This window comes from Amblyraja radiata, chromosome 23 (genome assembly GCF_010909765.2).
Source record: "Amblyraja radiata isolate CabotCenter1 chromosome 23, sAmbRad1.1.pri, whole genome shotgun sequence".
Taxonomy (NCBI): domain Eukaryota; kingdom Metazoa; phylum Chordata; class Chondrichthyes; order Rajiformes; family Rajidae; genus Amblyraja; species Amblyraja radiata.
Window position 1 is genome coordinate 10,561,300 of NC_045978.1, and position 21,462 is coordinate 10,582,761.

Genomic DNA, 21,462 nt, shown 5'->3' on the forward strand with positions numbered 1-21,462 from the left:
CGCTGACATTGCAGGTTAGGGCAATGCAGGACTGAGAGTATATAGGAAAGACAGCATTATAAAGAGGTGAGCGGGAAGTGTGAAACAGGGGGTGGTAACAATAGCTCTTTATTTTTGATGAGAACAGAGATATATTGTTTCTTAAAATTAAAATTTAACAAAAGAGAGGTTAATTATCAAATGCCGTGTAATCCTCAAACAACAGCAAAAGAAAATAGTAATGACAACAAAGAAAAAACTCACGGCACAAAAGGTCATTTACATATATCCATTTGACTATTTTAGAAAGATGCAAAATCTATTTCATTCCAAGGAAGTTTTTTTTAATTGATTTTAAAGTTACCTTTCATTCTGATGTGAAATTCCCCAAGAAGAATCTCCAGTGTTTTCTCTATCACACACATATCCTACAGGAAGGAAAACAAAAGGATCCCATATTATTGATAATAGAATATACGTGCCCCAATAAGTATCAATGTTGCCAAAGTGGTAATAGTTGAGAGCTTCAAGTTCCTTGGCGTTAAAATTACCAATGATCTATTGTAGATCAACCACGTTGATACGACAGCCAAGTAGGCACACCAACACCTCTACTTCCTGAGGAGACTGAGGAAATTCAGCATGTCTCAAATGACTCTTACAAACTTCTACAGATGCACCATAGCAAGGTTACTGTCAGGTTGCTTCATAGCTTGACTTTTGAACAGCTCTGCCCAAGACCGCACAAAATTGCAGAGAGTGGTAGTTGCAGCCCAGTCCATCACACAGACTAGACGTCTCACCGTTCACTCCATCTACACTTGACGAAAAAGCTGCCAACATAATCAAATTCTCGCCCACCCAAGTCATTCCTTCTTCTCCCTGCTCCCATCCAGCAAAAAGTGCCGAAGCTTGAAAGCACGCACCGCCATACTCTGGAACTGTTTCATCCCCTCTGTTAACAGGCTTCTGAATGGTCCTTCCATGAGCTAGAGTACTGACCAATTCACCTTTTCCCCAATGTGGACATTGGACTTTTCTATGGAACCGTAAGCTTTTCACTGTATTTAGGAAGGAACTGCAGATGCTGGAAAATCGAAGGTACACAAAAACCTTGGGACACATGATAATAATAAACCTAAACCTAATGTTTATATCACAAAGTAGTTGGGTGACTCCCAAAATAGTACACTGGAAGACTATCAAACAACATTTGAAACCGATTCAAATTTAGGCTGACAACTAAGTAGAATTTTTTAAATGTCTTAAAGGAAGTGAGAGAAAATGTAGAGGCAGTGAAGTTGGAATATACATTCCAGAGTATGGTGCTGAGGCAGATGAAAGCACAACCACTCATGATGGAGCAAATGCAATCAAATAAGTGTCAGAGGGTTGAATTGGAAATGCGCAGAAACCTCAGCAAGTTTTAGTGCGAGAATAGTTTACAGAGATAGGGAGGTACAAGACCATGAATCAGAAATAAAACTTTTGGCAATGCTGGACCTCACCTAACTCCTGCAGCTCCACACATAAATGACCACGTTGATCGTTAATGGGACCTATTCTTTCCCTAGTTACTTGTACCACTATGATCTTCTCCCTAATCAAAAATGCAATAACCACTCCTATCTGTAGCATCTGTGTCTTGGAACATTGAGCTGCTGCCCTGCCCCTCTCTCAGCCATGTTTCTGGTATAGCCATACTATTCCAGTTTGTGTACTAACCTGTGCCCTGTGCTTAGTCTATAATACCCTCTTCATCCCCTCTCTAAACCCTGCCTGTCCTGCTTGCTTTAACATTTATTTTTACTTCAACTTGCCATCTACAACACTATCACTTTGAGCCTCACCCCTATGCCAGGCTAACTTAAGTCAACCCCACCACTCTATCCAAGCTGCAACAGCAAATCTCCCTGCCTGGTTCCTCACCAGTTCAGGGGCAACCATCCCTTTTATGCAGGTTTCAATTGTCCATTGAGTCCAAGCATCCCCCCCCCCTCCCTTATTTCTCTTTAACTTATTTTCTCTCACATGACCATCAACTCACCTTTGACTTATTTTGCCACCTATAAACACAAGGGATGATTTACGATTGCCAATTAACCTACCAGCATAACGTTGAGACATGAGAGGAAACAGGAGCACTTGGGGAAAAGGGAGAATGTGTAAACTTTGTACAGACATCCGTGGAGATCAGGGCTCAACCGAGGTCGCTGGTGCTGTGAGCATTAACTACTGCAGCACTCTGTAACCTGATCAGCTAGTAACTTTATGTCATTCACAAAAGCAAACTTTGAAATGTGAAATAGTCATTATGATGTTTTGAAATGCTCTGTGTTCTCTTCGGAAGGAGACCATTCATTAATAATCTATTATTTTGCAATGAGTTTATTTTAATCGGTAAATTATAACATTCCTCAGCTGACCAGATGTTAAAACATTCAGGCAAAACAATTACTGTTGGTTGTGCAGAAATGCACATTTTATCCGGGGCCCCAAACTGGAAAAGTTAAAAAAAGTGGTCTCTGGTGTGCTGTCTTGCTTGTTTTAAAACAAATACCTTCCTGGTCAGGTGGATTACTTCATATCGATTTATTTAAGTAGGGAAACTTATTGTCGTGCAAATTAAAATCAAACTATTAGAATTAAACTTAATTGGTTATGAATAAAATGAATAAGTAGACATAATATTGGCAATGGACACTGTTAATTATTTGAAGCTGTCAATCCTTCAAAGATTGTGTTATAAAACTTACAAAATAAAAATTGGAGACCATTGGGCCCCTTATGTCTGCTCCGTCATTTAATAAGATATTAACTCATGTTAGGAATACTGCATTGGCACTAAGCCTAATTGCAGCCTGCCTTCCTTTCACATCAGGTTTGCATCTAGAATTCTATGCAGATGGTAATCTGGGACTCCATTTATGACCTGTTCCATCTTCTTTGTTTCTCACCCATAAAGTTAAGCTAATGGGGACTGATGAAATTCACACAGACAGATAGGGCAAAACATATGGTAGTACCTAAATCCTGTAAGGTTGTTCAACTCTATGTGCTTTATAAAGTTATCCTTGCTATAAAACTACAGGTCCTCCCCAGTTTATGGGAGGATTCCGTTCCTGAGAACTGGTTATTATCCATATAGTCAGCAAGTCAGAAATGCAGCATATTTTTAATAGAACACAGGGCAACAAAGGGCAATGTGTAATTATATCAGGATGTTTATATCAACCATTCAGATATTGCCGTGAACCCAGTTCCCATGGAAAAATATGTCTGCGCCCCGCAACAGCTGGCAAATCCATTTAGCCAGTCTTGCAAATGTTCCTTTATTTGTACGTGCCAGGCCTTTCAATCAATCAATCAATCAACCTTTATTGTCATCTTGCAAAGTAACAGTTGTACAGTGCAAAATGTGAAGACGTTTCCCAGGGAATACCAGCGCATCGCACATAAAACTTAAACATTTCACACATAAATAAAAACAATAAAAACTATCCAGTCCCTGATAAAAAAACAACACCAATAGTTAAAAAGTGCAGGTAAAAAACAGCAACATTAAAATACAAGTAAACCAGTCATTATTAAATTGTCAGTGGAAAAAAGCAGCAGAATCAGGTGGAGTGACTGTTCAGCAGCCTCACAGCCTGTGGAAGGAAGCTGTTTAGCAGTCTGATGTCCGGGCTTTGATGCTACGGTATCTCTTGCCTGATGGCAGGAGATCCAGATGTGCGTGGAGGGGATGCAGTCTGTCCTTTGCTATGCTCAGTGCTTTTTTTCAGGCAGCGGCTCTGGAACATTTCTTGTAACCTGAGGAGGAGCTATATGTGACAAGCCCTAAACCCACATCTCAACATGGCAGAAACGAAACACTTCACTACACTGGATTTATCCTGTACTTATTATGCCCAGTTTAACACCAACGAGTGTAGTCATTACAACTTGGCAGTTAACACCCAGCAAGGGATTATATCACCTTTCTTCATTTATGACCTGTTCCATCTTCTTTGTTTCTCAAGGGATTCACCATGCTGCTGAAAGCAAAATTTTTATTGTACCTGTACCTCTCTGTACCTGAACACAGGACATAGAATTGACTTAACTTGACTAAAATACTGTTCCATGATGCAATGGACCTTATATATGACTGAATTTCTCCAGAGTAGGCACTTGAATAAAATGTTTGTTGAATGGACAAATTCAGAACCAGGTCATCTGATGGATCATTTGATGATAATTCGTAGATACATTTTTTTTTTAACCACTTAGATTCTCAATTTCAATTTCTATATTTAAGAAGCAAAGATCTCACTTATTGAAGCTCATTAACTACTTCCACTTTCATTCACAAGCTGACCAGCTGAGTGGTTCCAGCATTGTTTACTTTTATTTCAATGTGTCAGTAACCTATATGTCATAATTTTAGCATTGGTGCTGAAAAAAAAAGTTAATTGGTTTAAATTGGTAACAGTCCCTATCTTTCCTAAAAAAGCTTATTTTAAATAAGCATAATTGGAAAAAAATCTTCAAACTAAGATTGAGAAATAGAATGATTACTAATGCAATGTTTAATGCTGCTGTAAATAAATAGATTAATTGGAATCTGAGTCACATCTGCCAAATAACAATAGTAATACATTTTAGAAGTACACAGGTGGAATACCTCTGTACATAACCTGTAGTTCCTATTAATCTCCAGCAGTGTTTCCCGTGATCCTTTGGTGGAAGGTGTTATTGAGTAAGCTCTTCTCATGTTGTTTGCCCCATTGCGTAGACGCCATTGGATGAAGTAGGACTCGTATAATTCTTCTATCTGGATAATAGATGTACACAACAGAATAATTTTTATACTGGTTTCTATATATAAAATTCTATGAAAACACCCTCAAAGCATTGGGCATTTCTAAAATTCAAATTATTTCATTATACTAAGCGTATAGAATTTTATATCATAGAGTGAGGCCTTTAGTTGATTAAGCTTAAACTATTTTTTTTGAAATAATCGTTCAATTAATCCCAATTCCCTTTACTTTAACCATTCCTTTTTTTTTAAACTTTCCAATATATATTTAATATTCTTTTGAAAATTACTATTGAATCTACTTTCATCACCCTTTTATATAGTATATTCCAGATTGCAACAACTAAAGGGCCTGTCCCACTTTCACGTCCTAATTCATGACCTCTGCCGAGTTTGCCCTTGACTCATACTCGCAGCATGGTCGTCACGAGGTTGTAGGAGGTCATAGGAGGTCGTAGGTAGATCATAGCAGGCCGTGATGCTAGTCATAGGGACTAGTGGCATCGAGTAGATTGGGGCGTTTTTCTAGCATGATGAAAAATGTCCACGAGTAAAAAAAGGTTGTGAATTAGGTCGTGAAAGTGGGACAGGCCATGGGACAGGCAACAATTCTTAGCTGCTGTGTAAGAGACCAGCATTGGTTTGTGATGCGCAATTGACTCCTGCTTGGTTATCCCACGGCAAGATCATATAAAAACTTAGGGGAAAGAAGATGAGAACGTGCAACAAGAGATGAGAAACAATCCTTGCAGAAAGTAAATTATGATAATCATTCTGGGAACTAACCAGGTAGTTTGCATGGAACACTGGTAAAAATGTGTTCACATATTATTTGTCCTTTGGTGATTTGTGGACATTGGTGATTTGAATTCATTGCACATCTCTAGTTTGCCTGAGGAAATGATGTGTGGTTTACTAATGTATTGTTGAGGATATTAAGAGTTAATCATGTTGCTGTCATAGTAAGCGTACCGTGTCAGCAGGTTCTTCTTTGCATTATGAACCAACCAAGTCAAAATATCTATTCTGGGCCATTCATATTTATCACTGAAAATTTGGGACTGAAGCTTCCATGGGCAATAAAACTACTGTTGTAATACTTATATTTAACTTTGATGATATGAAAACTCCATTGCAAAAGGCCAAGCTTAAGGTGCCATAGTTTCCATTGTAATATTGCAAAAGCACAGGCTGTTCTTGGACATTGCAGAAATTCAATCAAGCAAAACATATCAAAATGGTGTTTTAACGAGTAGTAGTAGGCCCCCCTCAGTCATGACTGTCCATGGGTGATGCATCCTGGTCGGATGCAAGCCTGGGCGATGTCCTATGGAGGACAGGCTGTTGCCCATGCAGCACGTCCCCCCTCGCCACATCGCTGATTGATCCAAAGGAATGGCAGGGCCGTTACAGTTTGGCACCAGCGCCGTCGCAGGAGCTGCCAGAGCGAAGTTGTAGACAAAGATGAACTGCCTTGGGGCTCCGACTCCGAATTTTCTTGAGTTTGACTCCTGGAGCCTTCTCCATGACTGGATATGGCCACAAGGCAGTGGAGGTTTTAAATCAGAGTTTTAACTCTCCTAGATGGACTGTCTTCCCAGACTGACAAGCCCCATCTGCCCGAGACTCATGGGGGCGGGAGCATCTACCTTCCCGTGCAGGTCTATAGCACCTGCCCACTGCCCACTTGTGTTTTAAACAAGTTTACAAAAAGCATATAATTCACATTATGTGAACACTGTAGTAATATTTTCAAGGTTATGATGTTAATAAACAACTGAATATTATATTTAATATTTTGTGATTGTATTCCAAGTGGTCGTGCAACAAAAGCTTTAGCTTTCTTTCATATTTTAAATGTTTCACCTAACTTAATGAATGTAAATTATTAAGTTGAACCTACTGTCCTCATTTTATTTCACCAGAAATCTTGTGTAAAACTGTACTTAGGAGAAAGCCAAATGGTTTATCCAAAACAGCTGCTTTTATTATCTATGTGAAGCTATTTAAATTGCCTACTTTTAATGAGGAGAAAAAAAATAATTCCATTATTGGCAATCTGCAAAATCTTACCCTGCTGATGTGAAATTCCAATTTCCTGACGTATCTCTCGGTAGTTCTAATTTGCTGAAATATAATAGTTTTTATCAGTGATCAAATAAATAATTAATACCGATATCTGCAGAAATGATGTGATTTCTATATTACACTGCTGATAACAAAAAGTCTTCCATTCAATGCCCATCAATGTTGAACAAAATTGAATGCAGGCAATTGAAAATCAGGGGTGAGGAAGGACTTTTGGGGAGGCTTTGATGTACAATTGGCAAGCAGCAAAGACAAATTTCAAGCAAGTAACTGCTAAATAAACAAAGAGTTTTACACAATTTATAGAATGTTTGCAGTTTTCACACAGTCATTACCAGTAGCAGCTAAAGCAAGAACACAGAAATATTTTCACATGGTAATTTGTATGGGGCAGGAGATGTTGGATGCTTCTACTATCTGCACAAAGAAATACTGCAGTTGCTAATAAGCAATGTTCAACCACCTCCTGGAGTGGACTCTGCATCCACCAACCTAGGCCAGAGATATGAATTGCAGCTTCTATTTAAATCTTGATATTAGTTTAGTTTAGAGATACAGCGCAGAAACAGGCCCTTCGGCCCACCGAGTCCGCACTGACCAGCGATCCCCGCACATGCACTAGGAACAATTTACATATACACCAGGTCAATTAACCTAAATACCTGTACGTCTTTGGAGTGTGGGAGGAAACCGAAGATCTCGGAGAAAACCCACGTGGTCACGGGGAGAACGTACAAACTCCGTACACAGCGGTCATAGTCTGGATCGAACCCGGGTGTCCAGCGCAACAAGCACTGTAAGGCAGCAATTCTACTGCTGTGCCATCGTGGCCGCTATGTTAGCTTCAGTTAAACTGAGCAGCTCCATCTGCCTTGTGGCCTATTCTACTTGGAGTCAAATGTTTTTCCCTACATGAATTGACAATGTGCTTACCTTATCTAGATCATATAAAAAAGCCTAAAATGATAAACACAAGAAATAAGTATGAGTTGTTTCATTATATTCATTTCATTATAAGTAAATGTATTATTATTCCTTTCAGAAAACAAACACACTTATGCATTACTGAATTTTCGTTTGACACATTAAAGATTACAACACAAAGCACAATGAAATGGAATGATTTGTAACAATGTTTTTATCTACTACCCTATATTGTACTGTGGGCATTGCAGTATGTAACTTTTATGATCAAGAGGCTCAGAGTCTTGCTTGCATTCCAAGGTTATGATCTGGCTAATTCAGCATAAGGCATAAGTGGGTGAGGATGGTCAAAAGAAGGAAAATGGTCAGTGTTTAAAATGTATTATTACCGTGCATGTGGATACTCAATTTGGTAAAATGATTACCAAGGGGCCCGCAATCTTCCTACCTCTTTATCCTACACCACAGGAGTGATCAAAAGATCTCAGCAGCGGCTCCACCCCCTCCGGAGACTAAGGAAAGTCTGAAGAAGGGTTTCGGCCCGAAACGTCGCCTATTTCCTTCGCTCCATAGATGCTGCTGCACCCGTTGAGTTTCTCCAGCATTTTTGTGTACCTTCGATCTTCCAGCATCTGCAGTTCCTTCTTGAAAGCAGGTCTCCCTACTGTTCATCTAAGGACCTTCTACAAGGGCACCATCGAGAGTATATTGACCTCCCAAACCACTTCCTGGTTTGGGAGCTGCAAGGCTTATGAGCAAAACCAACTTAACAGGATAGTGAAGACAGCCAGCAGGATCATTGATGCCCCACTCCCTTTCCTGTTGGAGATCTATCAGAAGTGTAGCATCTGCAGAGCCATCTCCATTATCAAGGACCCCTATCATCCATCACACCCCATCTTCTCCATTCTGCCATCTGGGAAGAGGTACAGGAGCATCAGCTGCAAATCCAGTAGAATGCTACACAGCTTCTTTCCACAGGCAATAAGACTGGTTAACGGACTGTGTCCCCTCCCCATACATCATACACCAACACATCTAACCTTGCCCATACTTTGACAGCTAGACACCTGTCAAAGCAAAGCCACTGTTCGGTCTGAATGTCTGTTTTTATTTCAATTTTTAGGCCTATTTTAGATATGGTAATTTTAATATTTAAAGCTATATGTATTTATTCTGTTTTTAATAACCGCACTGATGGGAACTGATTGAGAAACAATTTTTTTGTTTCATCTGTGTATGTAAGTACTCAGTTAAAATGTCATTAAAGTAAATACTGAATACACGAGCCGTGTCATGATATGGCAGGGCAATGGGTAGCCTTCTGAATCAGTTATGGATTGCAACAAGGTCCACAAAATAATATGTTTTATCTCTCTAAAATGTAACAAGCAAATTTGTTGCAAGGCACATTTATTTCTTCCCTCTCCCTCCTTCCACCCTCATTCCTCCATCTGGCTTCACAATTTGCACATCTTCCTTCCTTATCTCACATCCTTTGTCTTTTCGCTTCTGGCTTTTCTCCAACCATCCGCCTGTTAAAGCCAAACTCCAACCCCCCCCTCCCCCCCCCCCCCCCCCCCCCCCCCCCCCCCCCCCCCCCCCCCCCCCCCCCCCACACACACACACACACACACACACACGTCATTATCATTTTAATTTTGAGGCTAGCTTTTTAACATTCTTGCAGGTGTTGTGAATGATTCACCCTTGGTGAACATGAGCTGTATTAATAATGCCACGCCAAATGCCAGGACCCACCTCTCTTCCCTAAATGCTGGCCTTGCTTGTAAAGCCTGTATTCTGAGCATAAAATCATTGTGTGATGCCCTCTCTATACTGTCTACAATGTTTTAATACGAGTTTGATATTAGTTTCCTGAAACCATCATGAGTATAAATTCCGAAACCAAAATGATGCAAAGGTACAAGCTGTGCTTTGCACAAGCCATTGTCAAAGAATAGTAATTTTGTTAACATACCAATCTGGAGTTTCTCTTCATGTCTTTCTGTTGCATGGTCAGCAAATCTAACTCATTCTGGCGTGATTCTATATAGTTGCTGTAAAAAAATGATGTAACTAATAATCCAGTGAAATGTAACATTTTAAATTTAGAGATACAGTTTTGAGATGCAGCGAGGAAACAAGCCCTTCGGCCGAGACCGCACCGACCGCTCATTAACATTGTCCTACACACATTAGGGACAATTTTTAAATCCATAGCAAGCCAATTAGTTTACAAACCTGTACGTCTTTGGAGTGTGGGAGAAAACCGAAGATCTCGGAGAAAACACATGCGGTCATGGGGAGAGCGAACAAACTCCGTACAGACAGCACCCATAGTCGGGATTGAACCCACGTCTCTGGCACTGAAAGCAGCTGTAAGGCAGCAACTCTACCGCTGCGTCATCGTGCCGCCCATGATGCTGTTTATGAAACGATGATGCTTTTCTTCTGCCTCGTGGATTTGACCTCTTTATTGGTAGAAGGTTAGAACTGCATAAGTAGGTTCCAGAAAGAAATGGTTCCTATAAAAGGTGCAAACGCCAAATTTGCATTTGCATTGGCCTTTAAGCTCATATGTTAGCCACAGTTGCTCAGTTACCAGATTAGTTAAGGTTCAATTGTTATATTCTCTGATTTTGTGAAAAGTGTCTACTTGATGGAGTGAACAGTCCACTTGGTTGTGTCAGAAGGCCATGGATTCAGGACACCCTCCTGAATTGAATCTATAGGGATAACGCAGTGTAGAACTGAGAGAGTTACCTTTTGGGTGAAATGTTAAGCTAAAGCCTCTTTTTGTGTTCTAAAGTTGATGTAAACATCCATGTCCAAGAACAGTGCAGCATAAGTTGAGGCCCTTAGGCCCATAATGTCTGTGACAAACATGATCCACTGAGGTAATTTTGCCAAAAGACAGTTTCATTATCAACATTTATTCCTCAACTATTATCATCAAAACGGCTAATTGATTTTAATTTCATTGCATCTTGGGAGATATCACAATTTCTATATTATAATAATGGCTACACTTCCCAGAATATATTATAAGTCATTTTACAATTCTCGATTGATAATGTTGTGACATTTACATATTTGATATGGTCAATCTGACTGCAATGTACCGAAAGAGTACCTTAACAATAACCTGCTTGCAATAGTTGTCCAATATTTCCCATTCACAAAGGCATCCATCCCATTCTGAAGAAGGGTCTTGCCCTGAAACATCACCCATTCTTTCTATCCAGAGATGCTGCCTGTCCTGCGGAGTTATTCCAGCATTTTGTGTGTATCATCCCATTCCTTTCTACTCCTACAATACTTTTTTCTTTGCACTCTGCAATTTAGTTAAAACTGGTATTCAAGGCAGCACTATCTTTCTCAGTGTCTCAGTGTTCTCAGTGCCCCCTCATCTGAAAACATTGTTACCATCTTCTAAGCACCATCCATTCTACTGCTCAGCTTGCGTGTTTCACTCCTATTCGATCCTAGTGCATTCAGGCTAAAACAGGTCACATTATACTCTTCATGTCTCTCTTATCTATTGTCGGGGATTGGAGACAGCATTCCGTCATAATCCACTGCAGGAAGAATTTCAGGAGATTTACCAGATATACAATGCAGATACTGCAACCATTTATATTTGGTGAACATCGAGGAATGATACCGTCAATCTGACTGCAATGTACCCAAATAGAAGAACTAGGGAGAGAGGAGTTTAGTATTTACAGACACTGATCAGCAAAGATTGATATAAAGACTGTATTTCCAAATTTTACTTGGGCACTAATAATTGACATGTGGTGGTTATTAATCTGAAAAGTTAACACTTTAGCTAATTTTACCAGATTACACTATAGTGAGGATAGTTTAGTAATGCTGAATTGAGTAACTAGCACATTAAATAAAGATTCTTACTTTAGGCCTTTCCGCAATGACTTGCATATTTTCTCCACACGAATTGGCCGTGGCTCCAAGCTGCTGGAGTTTTTTTGTGAGGTTACAAGCCTCGTTGTGGATTTTACTGAGGAGACTCTTGACATTGGAGAACTTCTACTGACAAAAGAACCTCTGCAAAAGAAAATAATGGCATTGGTAAATCGCTGTGATTTAACAAGGTACCTTTAAATATCATTAGTTTTCATACTGTAACAATCTCACATGTCCCGATTATTAACAAGGAAGAAACTCTGCATGATCAGCATAATCCTCCTTCCATAATCAGATCCCTTGGAAGGTTCCTCCAAGGCATTGTAAAATAAAGTTTAATATTAGCTTATTTTTACTTTTTTTCATATGCACATTAATGGTAAAAAACAAAGTTTATTGTTCATCCCCATTTGCCAGAGACATGCCTCAGGCACTCGTCTAGACAAGTGGTAACTGCCATCACCCTCCTGGCAGCATGTTATTTGTAGGTGGAGGAATGGTTTTGAGGCAACAGGAAGAATGTCTCTCAACCCAGATGTGCACTAAGTTTATGATCTACATTTGTGCCTTCAGTATCTGTGTGACCAGACTTGCTAAGTATCTGATTAATGGTGACTTCCAGGCTGTTCACACCTGGGGAGTTGGTAATGGTAATGTCATCTGGATAGTTGGCAAGATTATTTTTCTGCCTTTGGCACTTGTGTGGTTTAAATGTCACTTACCATCTATCAGCCCATGTCTGAATGTTATCTGTGCCTTTCCATACTCAAGTCATGAAATTACACAATGTGTAACTACAAACAAAACATTGTATTTGTTTGCTGTGTCCCGCAGGCAAACAATCAACAGCTTTAACCTGGTTGAATTTGACAGGTAATATATTTTGCTTTTATTTTTTTGCTTTTTTGCTTGTCCAGAGGGCGGGGCGACCGACGTTGCAGCGGCCTCTGCAGTCCGTCTGTCTTTTTTAAATTTTTGTCCTGATGAATATATAGTTTGTTGTGGTTTTTATATTGTTTTTAGCTGTGTATATGTGGGGGGCGGTGGGGGGGTGGGGGAAACTTTTAAATCTCTTCCTTGTACGGGTGACCCCACCTTTTCCTTGTCTGGTCTCCATTGTTGTTGGGGCCTAGCACCGTGGAGCGTCCTCCAACCGGAACGACCTGGGGGCTCCAGTCGCTGAGCCTGCGGACTTACCATCCTGGGGCTGGCTGGCTTCGGAGCGTGGAGAGCTGTGGTGGCGCGCGGGTGTGACCCGACTCCAGAGCTCGGAGGCTCCAGCCGCAGGTCCGGTGGGCGTTGACATCGGGAGCTCGCGGGTCTCTGGTGGGAGACCGCTTTTCGGGGCTCCCGCAACGGCAACTTCTCCCGCCCGAGTTGCGGGGTTGAAATTGACCCGGAGCGGGGCCTTACATTGCCTGGCGCGGCTTTAACGGCCGCGGGACTTGCCATCGCCCGCCGGGAGCTCCAACATTAAGACCCGGAGCGGGGCCGTACATCGCCTGGCACGGCCTTAACGGCCGCGAGACTTGCCATCGCCCGCCGGGGCCTTTAACATCGGGAGAAGAATGGAACACAGGGGAGAGACAAGACTTTGCCTTCCATCACAGTGAGGAGGAGATTCACTGTGATGGATATTTGTGTAAATGGTGTTGGTTGTGTATCTTGGTTCTTTTCTTGTTGTATGACTGCAGAAACCAAATTTCGTTTGAACTTCATTTGAGGTTCAAATGACAATAAATAAAATTGTATTGTATTTTTCCCAATTGTGAAATGGGGTACAAATTACAATACGACAGTTTTGAGTCTTTGCCCAAATCTGTTAACAATTTTTTTAAATGAAATGGAGATAACATTTTATTTTCTCTTTCTGCTTGGATTAAATCCTTTAAATTTCCCTTCCTACCTCTTTTCTCTTATCTCCAGTCAGAACTCTCTCATCCTTCTCTCTGATATTCATTCCATCACACTGCATTTATTTGTCAATCTAAAATTCCTACTTATTTTCAACCAAACTTTTTTGATGAAAAAGCACTATTTTCGTAGTAAAAGAGATCATAAAATGGCATAGCTACATCGATTTAAAAGTATGGTTGGAGTGTGAGGAGCCTCAGTCAATCCACCTATAAAATATGTTTGCTTCACAAAGCTGATAGAACAAAGGACTCCGGTAAGAGCAAGGGTGGCGGGCTCTGCATCTACATCAACAATGACTGGTGCACCAACCACACTGCAATAGAGAGCTACTGTTCCCCAGACCTGGAATACCTACTGCTTAAATGTAGACCGTTTTACCTGCCTCGGGAGTTTACTGTGGTTATCATCATGGCCATATACATCCCACCACAGGCTAATGCTAACCTAGCACTAGCACAGCTGCACTCGGCCATCAGTAAGCAGCAGGATGCTCACCCCGACGGTGCCTTCATTGTTGCAGGGGACTTTAACCAGGTCGACCTACGTGCCACACTCCGCAAATTCCACCAGCATGTGCAGTGCCCTACCAGGGGCTTAAACACATTGGATAAAGTGTACACCAACATCAAGGACGCATACAGAGCTCTCCCCTGCCCATCCCTGGGACAATCCGATCACCTCTCACTGTTTCTACTGCCTGCATACAGACCCCTCATCCGCAAGACCAAACCTGCAATAAGGACGGTCAAAATATGGCCCGAGGACGCAACCCTACAAATCCAGGACTGCTTTGATCGCACCGACTGGGACCTGTTTGCACAACAGGCTACCAGTGGCACAGAGGTAGACTTGGAGGAGTATACATCCACTGTGCTCTCCTACATCAACTGCTGTGTGGAGACTGTCACTGTGGACAAGCAAATAAAGATGTTCCCAAACCGGAAACCCTGGATGAACAAGGAGGTTCAGGATCTACTAAGGGCACGCAACAACGCCTTTAAATCCAGGGACACTTCTGCTTACAGTGCGGCCAGGTCGAACCTGAACAGAGGCATAAAAAAGGCCCAAGTCATCCACAGGCAAAGGGTAGAAGACCACTTCAATACCGCGGACACCAGAAGCATGTGGCAGGGTGTCAGGGACATCACTGACTACAAGAGCAGCCCCGCCTGCCCCCACAGTGATATCACACTGGCCAACGAACTAAACACCTTCTTTGCCCGGTTCGATACTGGCAACACCACCAGGTGTGGAATAACCCCGGCCATAGCGGAGGGACAGGCCTTAACACTGAGCACTCAGGAGGTACAGTGCGCTCTGCGTAGGATCAATCCACGCAAGGCTGCAGGCCCGGATGGTGTACAGGGAAGAGTATTAAAGGACTGTGCTGGACAGCTGGCGGAGGTATTCACGAGAATCTTCAATCTATCTCTATCTCTGGCAACGGTCCCCAAGTGCCTGAAAACAGCCACCATAGTGCTGGTGCCGAAAAAGTCCAAAATCACCAACCTCAACGACTACCGGCCGGTTGCCCTGACTCCAATCCCCATGAAGTGCTTCGAAAGGCTGGTCCTCTCCCATATTAAATCGAGCATCCCTGCCTCATTGGACTCCCATCAATTTGCATACAGGGCAAATAGATCGACAGAGGATGCCATCTCTCTGGCCCTTCACACTGTCCTGACTCACCTGGACAGACAGGGCACGTATGTGAGGATGCTCTTCATAGACTATAGCTCTGCATTCAATACGGTCATCCCCACCAAGCTCACCACCAAACTCCACCAGCTAGGCCTCAGCTCACCGATATGCGCTTGGATCCTGAACTTTCTCACGGAGCGACCGCAGGCAGTGAGACTGGGCCCGCACCTGTCCTCCACCATCACCCTGAGCACCGGCACACCACAGGGTTGTGTACTAAGCCCCATGCTCTACTCCCTCTTCACTCACGACTGTGTCCCTGCATTCGACACCAACACCATCGTGAAGTTTGCAGACGACACAACAGTGATTGGGCTGATCACCAACGGTGATGAAACAAACTACAGAGCAGAGGTGCAGAACCTGGCGGACTGGTGCGCCAATAACAACTTGGCACTAAACACCTCCAAGACCAAGGAGCTGATTATTGACTTCAGGAGGTCCCATTCTGGAGAATACGCCCCAATCTCCATTTACGGGGAAAGTGTGGAGAGAGTGTCCAGCTTTAAGTTTCTGGGCACTCACATTTCAGAAGACCTCACATGGTCCACAAACACCGCCGCGCTGGTCAAGAAGGCACAGCAACGACTGTTCTTCCTGAGGACATTAAAAAAGACTGGTCTGCCCCAACAGCTGCTGACAACGTTCTACCGCTGCACCACAGAGAGCATGCTAACGTATGGCATCTCTGTGTGGTATCTCAGCTGCACGGAGGCGGAGAGGAGAGCTCTTCAGCGCGTCGTCAACAGAGCGCAGCGGATCATCGGGACAGAGCTACCAGCCTTGGAGGGCATCTACCACACGCGGTGCCTCAGGAAGGCCCTCAGCATACATAAGGACTCATCACACCCCTGCCACGGTCTGTTTCAACTACTTCCCTCCGGCAGACGTTACAAGGCCTTCTACGCCCGAACCTCTAGACTCAGGAACAGTTTTATCCCAAGAGCTATAGCGGCTCTGAACCGGCCCTAATGAGTGCCCCCCCCCCACCCACCCCCTTTGGACAGTCTCCCTCAGATGGTCACGTCAATCAATTCAGCTTGTTTATTTATGTATTGTATTTATTTACCTTTCTTGTACATCAGTGGAGCTGCATACTAAATCTCGTTGCACTGACGTGCAATGACAATAAAAGATATATTATTATTGTTATTATTATTATTGTGTAAGTCATACAAGGATAAAAGTAGTATAATTTAGTAGTTGCCTTACAAAATAAACCACTAATGCTACCCAACTCTGACATTTTGACTCATACTATTTAGGTTTTGGATTCAGTATCAGCATTGACTTTTTCAACAATCAATAGGAAATTAAATTTGGAACACATTTTAGGGCCATTGCACTGTATATTGCATCTGCTGAATGCCTAGAAACAGGTCCCAAACATAATATATCCACTTCAGAAAATTTATTAAGTGTATATATTTCTTTTACATATCCTAAAAGTGATCTTGATTATTTATTATTCCAAAACAGTAATCTAATAACTATTGAACTAATCCATCTTTCTTATTGTTTTTATGCCATCTAGCCCCCTTAATCAAATTGCTGTAACCACTGTCACATATTATTAATCATTTTTGTTTCCATTTTGCACTTTCCCATTCCTTTCCTTTCTGTCTTTATCTTATTCTTCACTGATGTGGCAAACGGATGGATTCCCAAATATAACATAATGAACCAAGCCATTTTCGAAATATGTGAATATAAGAATTAAATGTTATGCAAGTATGTTTTAATGCCCTGAATTCCTCTAATGTTTATCATTTTTCATAGTTGACGTTTAACAGAATGTAATTTGTGGATCTTATATCCGATTGGAACCAGATGCATATTTTGAACACAGTGAGGGAAACTTAGAACCCAAATGGATACATTTCAAACTCGTGAATCATTTCTTTAAGGTCAGGAGTCTCTGCATCACATCCAAAAATTCCCCAACAATTTTATAATTTCTTAATAAACCTGAGAAAAAAAGCTTCATAAATCTCATGCTCGGGTGATATGTTCCTGTTTGAAAATAAAATCTGTGCATCTGTGCAGAATATGATATGATAATAAACATTAGAGGAATTCAGGAATTTATAAAAACAAGTATAAGTAAACAAACTTGTTTTGCAGAAATGAAAGTTTTATAAACTGGATTGTCCTTTGGCTCGTACATTTATCACTCCAGTGTTCTAACTATTTATCTGGCAGCGTCCCACAGGAATTGTAGCAATCTCTCACCCAAAATTATTTAAATTTACTGGAGATATATTGACTACATTGCATTATGGAGAAGAAAGTTGAAAAAAATAATAAAAGCTTTGCCATCTGATCACACAGTTGCAATTTCCCACACATCTCCACTTACTGAATATAAAGACCAAGGAGTCCAAATGAATTACATGTGGATACGTACAGTAACAAGGCTCTGTGGAACAAACCTTGGCTGGTTGCTTTGAGAACCATGAGTAGCTGCTTCCTTAAGAGCACAATGTGCATAGATTCATTCACCAGTGGCACAATTCACTGTCCTTTAACACGGTTATGCATAATTACCACATTTTATTTTAAGAGTTGCTTGAGAAGTATGAACTTAGCTAATTGGAGTGTTTTAAAGCACCAGTTCTTCACTGCAATTACAACCTCAAGTAGAAAGAATGAAATGGATTGCCTGAATCAGGTGGCAGGTGGGAATGGAGCAGATGCCCACTGATTTCAGACAATCAATAAGGCATTGGAGCGGCAGAAGTGGCTACCGAGGAAAACCACAGATGTAATTGTGCATGTCCAAAGAAAGAAGATGGTCTTACTTTGAACATGTCACATTAAATTCATTTGTACAGATTTCATTGCTGACTTTAGGTGGTCAGCTAAACGAGCCTTTAATTTTGACTTGAGCAGGTCTTCATCATCAGATTAAGATCTGTTTTGTTCTATTTGAGGTCCGTTCATACAATGTGAACACCTATGTCAAGATGCTATTCATTGACTACAGCTCAGCCTACTAAATAAGCTCAGCAAAAGATCTGAACCTTGACTTTGGAGCCTCTTCTGAAACTGGATTCTGGTCTTCTTAACTGGCAGACTTCAGTTAGTTATAATTGGTCATAAAATAAAATTTCTTCCACCTTAACCAGCAATGTTGCCCCTCAGGTTTGAGTGCCCAGTCCCCATTTCCACTCCTTGTACATCTTTGACTTTGGGTCAAATATAGTCACAACATGATCTTTAAGTTTAATGATGATATCACTGTTGTCAGCTGGATCAACAACAAAAATGAAGTGATCTACAGGAAAGAGATCGAGAACTTTACATCATGGGTGTCAAGCCTCGTCCTTAATGTCAAGAGTTACTTGTAGACCTAAGGAAGCAAGGGAATTAACTCTGTCCTCACCAACTGAGTTGCTGTCGGGATGGACAATGGCTTAAAATTCCTAAGCATTCATATAACCGCTAATCGAATGCGGTGATCAAGAAAGCACATTAGCATATTTACTTTCTTAAATGTCTGAGAAGGTTGTGCATGTTCACTGAGATTCTCGATCTTCCACAGATGAAAGGATGCATCTCGGCATTGTATGCCAACTGCTCTGTTCTTGACAGCCTGTGAGTGGTGAACACAGCTCAATCCATCACAGGCACATCACTTTCTTCCATCCAGACTATCTTCATGGTGCATTGCAACAGGAAGGCTGGAAATATCATCAAGGTTGCCTGCCACTGTGGCAATTCCCTTTTCTCTATTTTACCTTCTGGGAGAAGATGTGGGAACTTGAAAGGTTGGATGTCCATATTTAAGAACATCTTCTTCCCATTGCTATCTGACTCCTGAACCAATCACCTCTTTCACTCCACACCCCCAGAGATGATGCCATGTACTCTCACTCTTAACTCCACCTCATTTGGTTATTCCATTATTGTACTTTAATATTCTTCTGCTGTATCTGTACTCTTCATTGTTTTCAGCATGGTTTTATGATATGTGTGCTGTTTACTCTGTAAGCTTCATGTGAACAAGGAAATTCATTGCACCCTGGTGCATATGACAATAAACTAATCTGAGAATTTTCCGAATTCCCAGAAGCCAAACCAAACATGTACGGCATGCCAATTGGCAGCTTCCAGTTATGCATCTTGGGTGCACAAAAGTGCTTTTCTTGTTTTGCAATAATTTTGTGCTGTAAGCTATTCCACAGCTCACAATATGCAGGCATCTTGTTTTTGAACTTCTCTGCTCGTGATACTAGAGTGACTCAGTGGTGCTGTACATAGTGCAGCTGTCTCACAGTTCCAGTGACCTGGATTTGATTCTGATCTCCAGTCTTGTCTGCGTTCAGTTTGTACCAAAGATCTTAGCTATAGGATCTTTGCTGTGAATGGCTCAGTTTCCTCTGGAGGCTCCTGTTTCCTCCCACATCCCAAAGATATGTTGATTATTAGGTTAATTAGCTAGTGTAAATCACCCCTGGTGTTGATGGCTGAGATGAACAAACCAAAAGGGTGTTAATGTGAAAGGAGAGTTTGCAATGAAATAAGTGAGGAAATAGAATTGACAGCACTGCTTTGTGCGCTAGCATAGGTGTGATGGGCCAAATACCCTCCTTTACATATGTTAAAAGGAAACTTGTGAAGCATCATAAATGTTTGTCACTTTGATTAAACACTTCCACTTGTAGGCTGCCATTCCTGATTAATCTGCAAAAAAGATTGATATTTCCTCAGAGATATGCAGGAAATCTTGGAACTCCCTGTTGTTTGCCGATGACAATCGTGAATTTAAGATGTTGCTAGATTGGGAATTAAAATTGACCGTCAAGTTAATGCATATAACATTGCAGTATTTCCTTGGAGATAGGTAGAGAGTAGTGATACCCTGTTGTTTGCTAATGGCAATATGGAATTTGAGATGTTGCTAGATTGGGAGCAAGTTAACGCAGATAACATTGCAATAGCTCCTACAGTGTATAACCACAAATGTTACACTTCAAGAAGAGAAGAACGGAGTAAATAAGTATGTTTATCTTTTTGTTCCAGAGAATTATCCTTCAGAACAGCCTTCTGATAAAAACATTTTTTAATATTCAATGTAATCATTACACAAACTAATATTTTACTAAGTAACACAACTTGCAGGTATTTTAATATTGAAGTCATAAAAAAATCTATACTCTGTCTCCTGCCCAGAATAGTTCTGTTATAGTTTAGAGCACAACTAGAACTAATTGTTGATTATTTCAATAAAAGAGGGCAAATTCCTCCCCAGCAGAAATATGTAAGGGTATGAAAACAAGGTTTGTTACTGTCTCTCAGTCAGCCATTCTACAAAGTTATTTTGAATTGTCCAAGATTAAACAGTAGCAGGTCACATCAGCTGCAATTAAACATCGATATTGTTTCCTGCAATTCCAACACTTGGTTCAATTTAGTTTAATATCAGAAGCATGTGTTTATGAAATGCTCTGAGCTTGTTTCCTGTAATGTGACTGACAGCATGCAAACTAGGAGCTGTCTAAATGGTCCAAAATAGCATGGCCTGCCATGTCTTTATAATTCTGCTATTATATAATTACAACAAAGTATTGTTTGTATTTGAAATAGCATGTAATTACATTTCTATCATATTCAGTGGCAAATTGAAAGTCATGGAAAATAAAATGTGATTTTTTTTCATCTATGGGAAAACACATCTTGCAGTAGGAGAATTCAAATAATGGGGATAGAAAAATAATACCGTTTACAGAATGAAAACAAGTTTATTTCTATCTTTCGCTTCTTCTGTTGTTATGCCACCATAGGTGGCGTGGCGTGAAAATTATATGTACTCAGAGGCCAATCAGACTGCCAAAAATTAAACAATTTCATGGACGTTCTCAGGATTTTGTGTAGGAAAGAACTGAAGTTCCTGGTTTACACAAACTCAGCGGGTCAGGTAGCATCTCTGGAGAGATGGAATTGGTGAGGTTTCGGGTCGAGACCCTTCTTCATACTCTGACGTTATGGGTCGAGACCCTTCCTCAGACTCGACCTGAAATGTAACCCATAGGTCGGTGGGGGTGCTGCAAGCCGGCAGCCCTGCCAGCAGCGTGTTAGTTTTTTCAACTTTCTACATTTTTTTAGTGTGTCCTAAT

The 21,462-nt window shown here is 41.2% G+C and overlaps 1 protein-coding gene across 7 annotated transcripts in view; it reads right to left on the reverse strand.

Annotated features, from left to right (window-relative positions):
* The window catches only part of ripor3 (RIPOR family member 3), a 146,361-nt gene that overhangs the window by 50,341 nt on the left and 74,558 nt on the right, over positions 1 to 21,462 (reverse strand). For all 7 annotated transcript variants that reach the window (XR_004415443.1, XM_033041533.1, XM_033041532.1 and 4 more), the window contains 6 exons: positions 11,714 to 11,866; positions 9,777 to 9,855; positions 7,805 to 7,828; positions 6,857 to 6,910; positions 4,646 to 4,795; positions 344 to 407 (listed from right to left, as the gene is read on the reverse strand). Coding sequence is in view for 6 of the 7 variants with exons in the window: in XM_033041533.1 (XP_032897424.1) it covers positions 344 to 407; positions 4,646 to 4,795; positions 6,857 to 6,910; positions 7,805 to 7,828; positions 9,777 to 9,855; positions 11,714 to 11,866 (524 nt within the window). In the remaining variant the exon portion in view is untranslated. The remainder of the gene's footprint in view (positions 1 to 343; positions 408 to 4,645; positions 4,796 to 6,856; positions 6,911 to 7,804; positions 7,829 to 9,776; positions 9,856 to 11,713; positions 11,867 to 21,462) is intronic.